The 13,086-nt window shown below is 42.1% G+C and overlaps 1 protein-coding gene across 1 annotated transcript in view; it reads left to right on the top strand.

Moving 5' to 3' along the window:
* LOC117482643 (protein NLRC3-like) overlaps positions 1 to 13,086 on the top strand; it is a 43,007-nt gene that overhangs the window by 15,910 nt on the left and 14,011 nt on the right. The window contains exons 7-13 of the mRNA XM_034130817.1: positions 451 to 624; positions 7,108 to 7,278; positions 8,364 to 8,537; positions 8,950 to 9,115; positions 10,138 to 10,236; positions 10,315 to 10,361; positions 10,756 to 10,973. Coding sequence (XP_033986708.1) covers positions 451 to 624; positions 7,108 to 7,278; positions 8,364 to 8,537; positions 8,950 to 9,115; positions 10,138 to 10,236; positions 10,315 to 10,361; positions 10,756 to 10,973 — 1,049 coding nt within the window. The remainder of the gene's footprint in view (positions 1 to 450; positions 625 to 7,107; positions 7,279 to 8,363; positions 8,538 to 8,949; positions 9,116 to 10,137; positions 10,237 to 10,314; positions 10,362 to 10,755; positions 10,974 to 13,086) is intronic.

Genomic DNA, 13,086 nt, shown 5'->3' with positions numbered 1-13,086 from the left:
CACCAATAACAGAGGTCAGATTGTGTTTTAACACTGATACACAGATAACATCTTTTTCATGGTGTTTTGTTGAAAATAATGTAAACTTATTGGTTTGTTCAATATGTTTGTGTGCATTATACATTATTAGATACTTTGAGAAGCCAACACATGATGCATTCAGTGTCATGCACATCCAAATATATGAACTTTTCATGATGGACATCTCTTATATTGTCGATTTGTTTAATTTCTGTTCACTGACAGCAGAAGGTAGGTCCGACGGGACAAACATGGGATCAGATCACACTGAAAATGCTTACAACAAACTCAATAAAATATTAATTGTACTAACATCAGAGTTATTCAAAACATTATATTCAAAATGTTTTTTCAACAAATGCATGAAGTAAATGTAATGTTTCCCCTTGGTTTATAATAACATATGCTGTAATATATGTGTCATTGCAGATTTCCTAACTGTGGAATCTCAGACTCTGACTGTGAAGTCGTGGCCTCTGCTCTGAAGTGCGACCCCTCCCACCTGAGAAAGCTGGACCTGAGTGCCAACAAGCTGCAGGATTCAGGAGTGGAGATGCTGAGTTCTGGACTAAAGAGTCCAAACTGTAAACTGGAGACTCTCAGGTCAGATCACTGGCTGTAGTTCATGTGGATTTTTATTTATTTATCATTTATATTATTTCTAATTCCAGAGTTTAGTACTAAGAGTTCAAAGACATTTAAATTATTTTATATTTCTTTCTAAATGGCTGAATATTTTAAAGAATAACAAAAAGCAGAGAATGTAAATGTGTGACTCTGAAGTCCAACCGCTCTCATCTGAGATATCCTTTCAGCCTTCACTCTCACTGTGCTCCATGAGTAAGTGAAGATGTTCTCAGTACTGATGAGCTGAATGAGATGAATGAGGTCAAAGATGTTGCTGAGAAAAACTGCTGCAGAGAATTTGAGCTCATCAATTGTTTTGAAATATCGCAATATCAGTTTTTTCCAATATCGTGCAGCCCTAGTGGTGAGGGTGGTTGGTTCAAGGACTAAACAGTCAACGCAGTGGATTTAAAGATGAGCACATGGAGGCAGGAGTTCCAGATCATTGTTTGTATTGTAATTTGTTGATTCTTGTTTGTCTTAATTGTTGTCTGGTTGATCTGGTAGGAAAGTACAACACATCTTAGTTAGTTCAAACTTAACATTCATACTTCAAATTATATTCCAGCAAAGCAGTTATTTTTTTACATTATTATATGTAATGTAGAAATAAAGTAACCAAATCTAAACGGTACAGAAAATAGGGAGGTAAACTACTCGAGCTGCTATGAACATACAATACAAAGGAAAGGAACACGTACTGATTATTTACTCAGACAAACAATTGGTTCTCAGGAGTTGCATGAGGCCAGCCAGCTTCTTTGTTCATGGGGGAAAGGATTTGCCACAGGTGAGCTGGAGGAGGGAGCAGGTAGAGGGAGGCCAGAGTGGGAGAGGGGTTTTCCACATCATTGCTGACATTAAAACCATTTTGAGCTCTGAACCGATTATTAAACCTTACCAGGGTTTAGTCTAAACCGGGTAACAGGGGCGCTGCACCCTTTTTCTGTCAGCGTGCGCCCGCATACCAAAATGTTGATTTTCCTCATAAATTGTTAAAGTGATGCCAGAAAACCATATTTCTGTTTGTCAAAAACTGTATAATTCCTCCAAAAATATGAAAATGGTGTCAAATAGAGCATCAGACGGCAGAGACAGCTTTGTTTTGACTCTGAATAATTATGGGATGGATGTCCGGTGGGTTTGCAGCAGGTTTACACTGAAACTGAGATTTCTGAGTTTCTTTTACTGTCATTTTTTCTGTAGAGGAAGTAAAGACCCTGTAACTCTGGATGTATTTGTTGTTTGAGGTGCAGTATATGACTCAGCAGCTTTAAGACATGAAGACACTATCATTTTCCACTTCGCTCTAATGAAAGTGCCGGAGCACTAAGTGCCGGGGCACTAAGTACGGCAAAGTACTTGGTGTGAAAGCGGCTATTGCTTTCTAAAGTTACATCATGTTTTCTTTATTCAGTCTGGAGCGCTGCAGGTTGTCAGAGATCAGCTGTTCTGCTCTCATCTCAGCTCTGAAGTCCAACCCTTCACATCTGAGACTTCTGAACCTGAGTCTCAACAAGCTGCAGGATTCAGGAGTGGAGCTGCTGAGAGATCTTCTGGAGAGTCCAGACTGCAGACTGGAGGATCTCGGGTCAGTAAGGGGTCGACTCTCTGCTGGTTCAGCAGTATTGTATTAAACACAGGGAGGTGGATTTGTTCCTCTCACTGGGGAATCTCTCCAGTTCCACCTTCCAGGCGTAGCCTAGCTTAGCACAACAAATCATGGATGTTACCATTTGTCTGCAGTTTCTCCTTTTGTTCATCTTATGTTTCTTTACTTTCATTCTCCCAAGAACAATATAATGCAAGCTGACAATGCAAAGCCACATGTTAGGCTGGTGCCCCACGAGGACGAAAATGGGTTGTATCCGCATATTTCTCTTGCGTATAGCCCTTTTTGCCACACGAGGCCGTAACTAAACGATAGAAACGGACCCCGCAAACGATAACGGGTCCAAAGGTGGATAGATCTGGGAACGGAGCGCTCTGGGGGGTCATACGTGTGTGATCGCCTCTATACGATCATTTTGTGATAATGATGACGCAATAGCCCTGCCTCCCCCACCTCTGCTGCTCACCCCTGCAAAAGTAAACTGCACACTGAATTCAGATTATTTATCTTTATCTCGATATGGACATAAACGCGAGTGAAGTCTAATCTGACAGGACGGAGACACGCAGCTCCTCCCGCTGTGATGCAGCAGGAACAACAAAACACAGACTTCAAGTCAGATCATCACCCTTAGCTATTTTAATTAGCCTATCTCTCAAACTACCTAAACTAGTTATAAATATGTTTATTTTTTACTGTCGGCCGGGTCACTCATTACTGGATCAGCTGCTGCATGAGACTGACACTGACGCTGTCAGAAGAGAGGAAAAAGAGAGGACAGGCTCTGTATTTTATTATTATATATAGTCGTTATTCATTTGTTTTAAAGCTTAATAAATAACAAAGAAGACCTTTGACCGGCACTTTTATAATTTTGTCCGGAAGATTTAAACTTTTACACACGTTTACCGGCGAAAAACTCTGCCCGGTTCCCTCGGCCCCCACCACGGTGAATAAGCAGAAGGGCAACCATGCTTCTTCGCTGCTTTTGTGGAGGAAGTTACAGCTAAACGGAGCTGTCTCGTGTGAACAGACACTATCCGGTGTATATTGCGTGTGGACCATAGACTGTATATATAAATGGACGTAGGGTCCGTGACGTCACCCATAGGATTCTGCAGAGTTGCCGAGAAGCCCTTAGTAGGCGGAGTCGGCCACTAACGGCTCGACAGTGACGTCTGAGTCTAACTCCCGCCTGCTCCAGCCTGCTCCAAATAAGGGCAAAGAGGCGGAGCCGAGGCGGGACCTTCTGCCTCCAGCTGGGAAGTAACAGAGCTAGCTCAAGCTAAGAAGCTAAGCTAACATGCTTCCCCATCAGCACACTGCCGTCACATTTTACGTTTCTAAGGTAAGCGGACATGAAACTATTCAGCAAAACTATAAATAATAATCTAAGTTATTGAGTTTTTAGCATAATACTTCAGAATCTTAAAATCCCTTAACATTTGTATGCAATGTGCTAAATGCAACACTGGAATCAAGCAAATATTAATATGTTTGCATGACATTAGTTATTTATATTTTGCTATCACTTAATTATACGTTTAATACATTTAAGTTAAGCTAAGGTGCATGTGATGATAGCTAGTTAGTGCTCTTACCTGTGAGGCCTCCTCCAAACAGCATTATAACCAGACTGTATCATTACAACTATAAGTACCAGTTCTAGATCCTTGACTTTAGACAAACAATTCAAAAGACAAAATGTATTTAAAGACCAATCTTTATTTGAAGGTGCCTCTTAACCTGAGATATTAGTTATACAGTAATAGTATTGACAATCTAAAAAAACTGAGCAACTCAACAGTCAACTTTATATTTCTTATTGTCTAAAGCATTTATTATTTTCATTTTCCCCTCTCATATTCAGTGTGGACGGATTGAGACAGCGTGGTGTCCAGAGAGCTGCAGAGACTTCAGGGAGAAACCTCCGTATGATGGACGTCCTGTCTGATGGTTTGGAGAGGACTGAGGGTCTTTCCTCTGTGAGGAGGACCAGGCCTGATGGAGGAGCCCATTCATAGCTGATACCACCTGATCAGGCCTAGTCTGTCACTTTATTTGACTAAATGTGTTTACTTATACATTTAATAGGTTTACACCTTCTGTCCATATGTGCTTTTTATTTAAAACATGTTTGATTAACTTTTGGTTCACATTTCAATAAATTGAATTTGTATTTGCACTCCTTTTGTCCATTATTCTTACTGAAAATGTTAGATTACACATTCACATCCGACTGAAGATTGGCCCCATTTATTTGCGTTGCAAACTCTGCGGTACAAGGCACATGTTGTGAAGCTCATAAAGTGAGGCAAATAGAATTAATCAGCTGATGGAGTGTAGATGTGGAAATAGGTGCATTCGATCAGCTGACTTCACAATAAAAGTAGTTTCTTAGTGAATGTCCTGTACTGGTCTTAACATCTCATGACATCAGCTTTTAATTTTCCTCTTGGATGTTCTTCTTGACCCTCAGAGAAGGAGAAAATGTTGAGTCGTGTCTTTCAGGCATGTCCTTTCCTAACAAAAATTACAGGAAACATAAAACATATTATTGCAGAACAAGTGTGTTATTTATGAAAGAGGTGTGCTTGTGTTTAGGGGCTGTAGATATAATTATTTTGTAATTGTAATGTTTTATTTTATTTCAACAGTGAGCTACAAAGACAATCAGATTATGAATGAACAGTATGACATTCATCAACATTGAAATATATTTTATTATCAAAATAATATTTAACTGTTATCAAAACTTAGTGCAACTGTAGAAGCTTGCTCTGTTCTCTCACTGAAATCATAACTTTTACCACGTTTTTTACAGACAATATTGAGAGATAAATAGCAGTTGTCACTAATAGCTTTGCCTTCAATACCTTAAATTAGAAAGCTGACAGTCATATTGCTTGTTAACATCTAAATGTAACCCTTTGCATGGAAAAAACCCTCAACTTCACTGATGTGTAGGTGATCTAGTATTTAGTATTGTTTAATGGAATGTATATCAGTGTATTAAAGTCAATACTTCATTTATTTAAACCAATATCTTTCTTGATTCTTTGTACAGTATGAAAAAAGAGTATTTGTACCTGTGCTGAAGTTCACTGCTGTGAGGAGTCCAGTTCTGTCTCTCACTCTCTGGTCCATCCTGTCTGCATCACCTGGAAACTTTAAACAAACAGATATATATGTAAAGAACCATGTGTACAAACAATATAACTTATTCTCTTCTGTTGAACATGTTGGATTGTGTATTGTCCGAGTCAGGGTTCTTTTTATTTTACTGTAACTTTGGAAGTTGTGTTACCAATGCTGTTGTGTTACTGTTTATTTGATACCAATTTGGTAATGCACATTTCCTGCTGAAATACATGCATACCAAGTTACTGCGTGGCACTTTGGTTTTGATAAAACAGTGTAGTTCCACTATATAAACGTTACATTCATAATCAAACGAAACAATCTGCAAGATAATGAGCTATTTGTTGTTATTTTTAATGCGTGTCCTTCACACGTTAATCAAATAAAATAAGTACCGATACATAGCAGAACAATTGTGGCGATGTTCAGCTTAATAAGCCTTGTTCAACATAATTTATTTAGCTAATACTACAGCGGGCTGCAGGCGAACCAAGTCTGCGTTTCGCTGCATTCCTTGATCTCCAGTTATAATGCCGGACTCCGCCGCCGGCCGAAGCTAACGGAGCCGCCGGGACGCGCTAGCGAGCTAGCCCCCTGCGGCTCCGTTAGCTTCGGCCGGCGTGGACTCCGGCGGCCACCACTGGGATAATTGGGTCCCCTTTTAACATTTGCTCCCGTTTAGCATTATGGGCGTCACAGCCATATACTATAAAAGGCTGAATCATAAACTAAACTGTATATATATATATATACACATGTATAAAGGGTTACGTCCTTAGCTGGCTAATAAGCTACATAATAAGCTACATAACAAGCTAAACTAACAAGCACACAAACACCTGCTAACGGGATTAACATGTATAATATTATCATTTTACTCACCGAAAAAAGCTGAGAGTAGACTTCTTGGAAGGTCTGTTAGTACATTCAAGCGCACAGCACTACATTTCAATTGTCTGGTATTTGTAACAATATTCCCTAAAAGGCACAATCACCACGAACACGGCTAAAGGGTCAAGTACAGCAACTACAACTAACTAACGTTGTAGCCTAGCAGAGTGGACAAATTGCTGTTAGCTGACAGTGAGGCACGTACCTGTCCATCAAAGTGACCACGCCCTAATTTATGCAAAAACTTTAAGACCTAATATAAATAAAAGGGTCGTGTTAGAAAACAATTCACTCACAGATCCATAATCATGAAGGTGGAATCTAACTATATTCATAATAATATTTATTGGATCCATAGGTAGAAACATGTTTTTTTAGGCTGTGAAATTGGGCATTTTAACATTGGGCTCTATGGAAATTGCTCCTTTCTGCAGTCAGCGCCTATCGGCCAATATATGAACTGCAGTTTGTGGCACTTCCGCATTGGCGTCCCGGCTCTTCCCCAGAGTTTGCCGCTTGGTGTGGACGGAAGCTTTTTTGCGATTGCGTTAATCCTATGCGTTTTGCCGTATGCGTTCCCGTGGGGCAAGCACCTTAGTCAGTGCAACTTGTTACCAGACATATGGGATTCTACAGAAAATGTGTTAACTGTGGCAGACTAATGTTGAGCTTTAAATTAAAATATAACAAAAAAATCCACTTTCCACTTTATAAACTCCTAAATTCTCTACTTCTCCAGCTATAAACAGATTATTGAACCTTGAATATTTTAAGCTGAAACTTTTCTAAACTTACATCATGTTTTCTTTATTCAGACTGATTGGCTGCAGTTTGTCAGAGATCAGCTGTGCTGCTCTGATCTCAGCTCTGAAGTCCAACCCATCCCACCTGAGAGAGCTGTACCTGAGTGACAACGATCTGCAAGATTCAGTGAAGCTGCTGAGTGATCTTCTGGAGAGTCCAGACTGCAGACTGGAGGATCTCACGTCAGTTCTCCATTTTTTACTTCTGTGCTGAGATGAATATGTGAGAGTTGTGTTGACTCTGAGCTGCAGACATCAGGCTGATATTATCCTGATCCTCACTGAGTATCTTAATGCTAAAGTATGTTTTCTTCTTCTGTGGTTTCTTTCCCTGACTCTGGCAGAGCAATGTTAAGGAAAAATCAAACTCTGCATAATTTAGTGAGAATGCTGACACAGCATTCCAACTATCTGTTATGCTACGCACGAAATTCTCTATTATTCCGCCGGGTTATTTTGCGCTGCTTCTTCTCCCACATTGAACATCGCAGAAACTCCGTTCAAACATCAAAACGTTCAGCTCGGTCGGGAATCAATGGCTATTACTTTTATCATTCATAACTTTCATAATTCCAGAGATACATCCCATAATACATCCCATTTTTAACATGGAAGTCAATGGAGAACTCTTCAGACTTCAACAATCTTCATGCAACTTCTGTGGTGGCTGTACTTCCCCAGCCGTCTCCTTTGTGTTTGTTTTCTTTTCCCCTGTCTGTGTTTGTGTGAGCGTGGTGGCTGTCACTCCTGGCTCCTGGCTCAACCTCCACTCACCTGCTGCAATCAGCTGTGCACCCTCCCCGACTACACACCTGCTTCCCATCAAGCCATTTACAACGGCATATCAACGGAGGCTCCACAACCTTTCTGCGCCAGATTGTTGTAAAACCATAGTGGTATAACTTCAAGGCTACTTAGCATTATAGCCATTTACTCATACCTGGATGTTTTACCGTCTAACTTGTTTTCTTCTTGTGCTCCAGCATCATTCTCCGACCGACCTTTGATCTCTGGACACGTCGTTAGCTCAAATATAAACACCTGTGTCATGGAACACGATGATGTCATAACTCCAATTGACATAATTAGAGCAGCAGACTAATGACGTGGTCACTGGAGTTTAGACTGGCTCAGCCTATTTTTTTCCGTCTGATGGAGACTTCATACTGACTTCAACATGTTCCACATATTTTAGACATTATTGGTGACGTATGCTTTTAGTTCTAAAGTTTGTTTTTCTAAACTCACATCATGTTTTCTTTATTCAGTCTGTGGAGCTGCAGTTTGTCAGAGATCAGCTGTTCTACTCTGATCTCAGCTCTGAAGTCCAACCCATCCCATCTGAGATATCTGGACCTGAGTTTCAACAATCTGCAGGATTCAGGAGTGGAGCTGCTGAGAGATCTTCTGGAGGGTCCAGACTGCAAACTGGAGAGTCTCATGTCAGTTCTCCATATTTTACTTCTGTGCTGAGATTAATATGTGAGAGTTGTGTTGACTCTGAGCTGCAGACATCAGGCTGATATTATCCTGATCCTCACTGAGTATCTTAATACTGAAGTCTATTTTCTTCTTCAGTGGTTTCTTTCCCTGACAGTGGCAGAGCAATATTAAGCTTTAAATGTAAATATTACAATAAGAATTATACTCTGCATAATTCACACTGAACCTCCATCAAGCTTCATTTTACTACATTATATAAAAGACAAATTAGTACAATTAATAAGTATTTCCAATCAAACACAAAAACATATATTCAGTATTTGCTTCTTCCAACATTTTTATGAAGCTAAAAGATGCTTATACTGACTGAATAGTTTAAACTGACCATGTGATCATGTGTTCTTTATTCAGACTGAGGAGCTGTAGGTTGTCAGAGATCAGCTGTTCTGCTCTGGCCTCAGCTCTGAAGTCCAACCCCTCCTATCTGAGACATCTGGACCTGAGTAACAACGATCTGCAGGATTCAGGAGTGGAGCTGCTGAGAGATCTTCTGGAGAGTCCAGACTGCAGACTGGAGACTCTCGGGTCAGTAAGGGGTCGACTCTCTGCTGGTTCAGCAGTATTGTATTAAACACAGGGAGGTGGATTTGTTCCTCTCACTGGGGAATCTCTCCAGTTCCACCTTCCAGGCGTAGCCTAGCTTAGCACAACAAATCATGGACGTTACCATTTGTCTGCAGTTTCTCCTTTTGTTTATCTAATGTTTCTTTTCTTTCATTATTATCAAGCAATATAATACAAGCTGACAATGCAACGCCACATTTCATTCAGGTGCAACTCATTAACAGACGAATGGGATGTTACAGTTAAAAAGGTAGTCTGTTTGTTTTTCTATGTTCCTGGACTAATGCCTAGTTAATTCTCTAATGCAGCTGAGAGCTGTGGGCAGTGTTACGTTCCCTCCAAATCTAGGGGTACCAAGGGAAGTAACAAAACACAACGTTGACCAGGCACGAGAAAAAAGAGAGGAAACCGTTCTCTGGAGTCACGAACAGGCCTTTTAATAGTCAAAAAAAGAACACAGGCTGCTCACCAGCTAACTTGCACATTAAACTAGTGTCCCATATCCAGGAGCACATCTCTTATTGATCTACAGAACACAGGTTGTACGCATGCAGCCAGAGGAGGAAAATGGGGAATCACTGCAGTCTTCCTCCGGTCCTATATGGAGGCCCTGATTGGGAATTAGGAGCACTTGGGGAGAGGCTGCACCTGGGGAATCAGAGGGAGAGAGAGAAAGACACACACACACACACACACACACAAACACTACGGCACGTAACAGCAGTCAGTCGTAGTGTTTGCAGAGAAGATATGATGTGATGTAAAGCATTGGATCAGTCTGGACTCTGAAGCTGACTAACTCAAAGAACAAACTATTATTTTAACTTGATCTAAAACTGTTGGATTGTGTTCATCCCTGCAGGATCAATGACGAGACAATCACAGCCAAGATACAGAAGAACTGTGAGTACTGAACCATATCCTCCATTCATCAAGATATTTTACAATACATCTGATCTTAAAAGGTATTTATAGTACAAGAATTATTATTGTTTTATTCTTATTTTTCTCTGTCACCTCTTCTCTCCATCAGGTGACTCCAATGTGGAACAGGAAGTGAAGACAGACAGAAAGGTGAGAGAGGAGCAGTTGAGAGTTGAAGCAAGAACTTAACTTGATTTCTAATCAAATAAATAACTTTGTTTGTTCCAGGCTCCTGAATCCTTCTCACCTGAACACACAACTGAGTCTTCATACAGGTAATCCTATAACATGACCACATTTTATTTTAAACACATTAAAAATATATATTAATTTAATTTTGTTTCATTTCAAGTCTTTCAGCTTGAGGTATTGCATCCAATCTCTTTCCAACAGACATAAATAAAATAATGCCTCTGTGTGTAGGATTGTTTTCTTGTACCAGTCTAGATCCTCGCTGGACTAGACATTTTGTTAATTTAATGAAAATGTGTTTACACACATTCTGATGCATGTGGACACATCTTCAGTGATGCTCCTGTAATCATCAGGTGTTTCAGATCTTTCAACAAACCCTCCTCCAGGTCAGACTCCAGCTGGATGAACACCTGTCAGTCAGAACACAGGCCAGTGAAGGCTTGTTGTAGTAACTTGTCTCTTGTGTGTCTACAGGTTCAGGTGTCCTGGTCCAGGTATGTTCCAGTGTGCTTCGACTGGCCTGGTGTTCGTCATGGCTCAGGAGGCGGAGCTTTTGTACAGGGCGGCCACTTGGGATGAGAGCCTCCTCCAATCAGCTGGCAAGCAGGCAGCAGGGCCGCTGTTCGATGTGAAGAGTTCTGATGAAGCTGCCGTCTGCCAGCTCCACCTGCCACACAGCGAGACAGAGGATGGTAAAGACATCTGCAGTGTTAACAAATACACTTATATAATGTTTAGCACCTTATACCATCCACTACTGTTCAAAAGTTAACTAGTTTAACAAAGACAATAAGACTGTTAACCACCAGAACTGTTGAAGCAACATCTGTTAAACACCTGAACAGTTGAAACAACATCCCTAATATTCTCACACAATTACTTTCTGATTTAGATTGGATGGACGCTGGCGTTGCTTGTCCGCCGCTCCACCACCTAAGTCCTATTTGTTTTATTGTTTCCAGTCCAGATTTGAAAACATTTTTTGTCTGGCTAAAACAACAGTTAAATGTTAATTAACATCAGTATCTTTTTGTATTCATCTATATACCGAATCGCTACTTTTGTTGCTTGACGCTGCTGTCACCAACCTGCTGGCTCATCGGTTCCTAGCTCGCTAGCTAGCAGACCCTTAGCCATCCGGTGGCTACAACGATAAACAGAATACTCTCGTCTCTACCTGAGCTCCACGGCTTGTCTCACTGGAGTCTCTCCATCCCGGTGTGGTCAGCCTACCTGCTCTCGTCCCCTACTCGGGCTTCCCCCGCTGACGTTTTCCCTCCCAGGCGGTCATCGGCCAGTGGCTATCAGGCTAGCTAGCAAGCTAGCGGGCTCGTCGCCCGGCATCCATTCTCCGCACGGACGTCAGTCACTCCTTCCCACCTCTCCTCCGCAAACCGCAGACATCGTCCTCCTGTGATGCTGTGGATTATCCTGTGGCTTTCACCCGGGCTCACACCACTCCTTCTGCCACAGTCATCCGGCCCCTGGTTTCCGGCAACAGCTAGCTCTGTGCTAGCCCCACACCCCCTGATCATGCCACCGCTTTTCTCCGCTTCAGACCTCCACTCTCTGAATAACCACCTGCCTCCCGATTGTATGGACATCCTCAAGGAGACGGGTTTACTCCGCGGACGACGGCCTCCACACAGAGGCTCAGGCCATACGTTTTTCTCCCACTCTACGTCTCCACACTCCATCCCGTCCATCTGGTCGTGCTGCACTTCCGCATTATGCCACAACAACAACAAACAACACGTGAATCTGACCAATCTCCGACCACTTCCCCGGTCCAGCCATCTAATCACAGCGCAACGCCCTCTAAAAGCGGCCCTCCTCAACACCCGCTCCATGAACAATAAAAGCGACATTCTAAACGAATTCATAACGGACAATAACCTGGATTTCCTCTTTCTCACTGAGACCTGGCAAAAACCTCTGGACTATTTCTCATTAAACCAAGTCACTCCATCAGGATTCACCTATTTTGATAAACCGCGTCCACAAGGACGGGGTGGTGGTATTGCTGCTATTTTTAGGAAGGATGTGAAAGCCACCACCATCTCCATCCCTGATATTCCCTCATTCGAGCACCTGGTATTAAAGCTCTCTGGTCCCACTCCCCTGGTCACAGCCATCATTTACCGCCCTCCAAAACAAAATCCCACCTTTTTCTCCAACCTCTCTGACCTTCTAACCCAGCTAAGCGCAATATCTCCATCTGTGCTGCTCGTAGGGGATTTCAATATCCACATTGATGACCCAACCATGACCCATGCCATCGAATTTCTGGAAACTCTACAATGCTTCAACTTTACACAGCACATCAACTTCCCCACACACAGCCGTGGACACATCCTGGACCTAGTCTGCTCCACTGGTCTCACCGCCCACCACCTATCCAGCCTCGACCTTCACATCACCGACCATCTGGCCATCACCATGGACATTAATATTCCCATCCTCAAGCGCACAATAATCTTCAGAAACCTTAAATCCCTGTCTCCCTCAGCACTCTCAGCCTGCATCACCTGCAAGATGTCCGCCTTCCCTCCCCCCCACCTGACAATCCATGTCAACTGGTGGACTACTACAACACCACCCTCTCCTCCTGTCTTAATGAACTGGCCACCCAAAAAACCAAAACTGTCTCTTTCACACATTCAGCTCCCTGGTACACCCCCGAACTCCGCCAAATGAAATCACAAAACACCAACTGGAACGCCTTCATAAGAAAACCACTCTAACAGTTAATCTCCATGCCTACACCGACTACCTACATCAGTACAATAACGCACTCAAAGCAGC

Source organism: Trematomus bernacchii, unplaced genomic scaffold (genome assembly GCF_902827165.1).
Source record: "Trematomus bernacchii unplaced genomic scaffold, fTreBer1.1, whole genome shotgun sequence".
Taxonomy (NCBI): Eukaryota; Metazoa; Chordata; class Actinopteri; order Perciformes; family Nototheniidae; genus Trematomus; species Trematomus bernacchii.
This window is presented reverse-complemented; position numbering and strand designations above follow the sequence as displayed.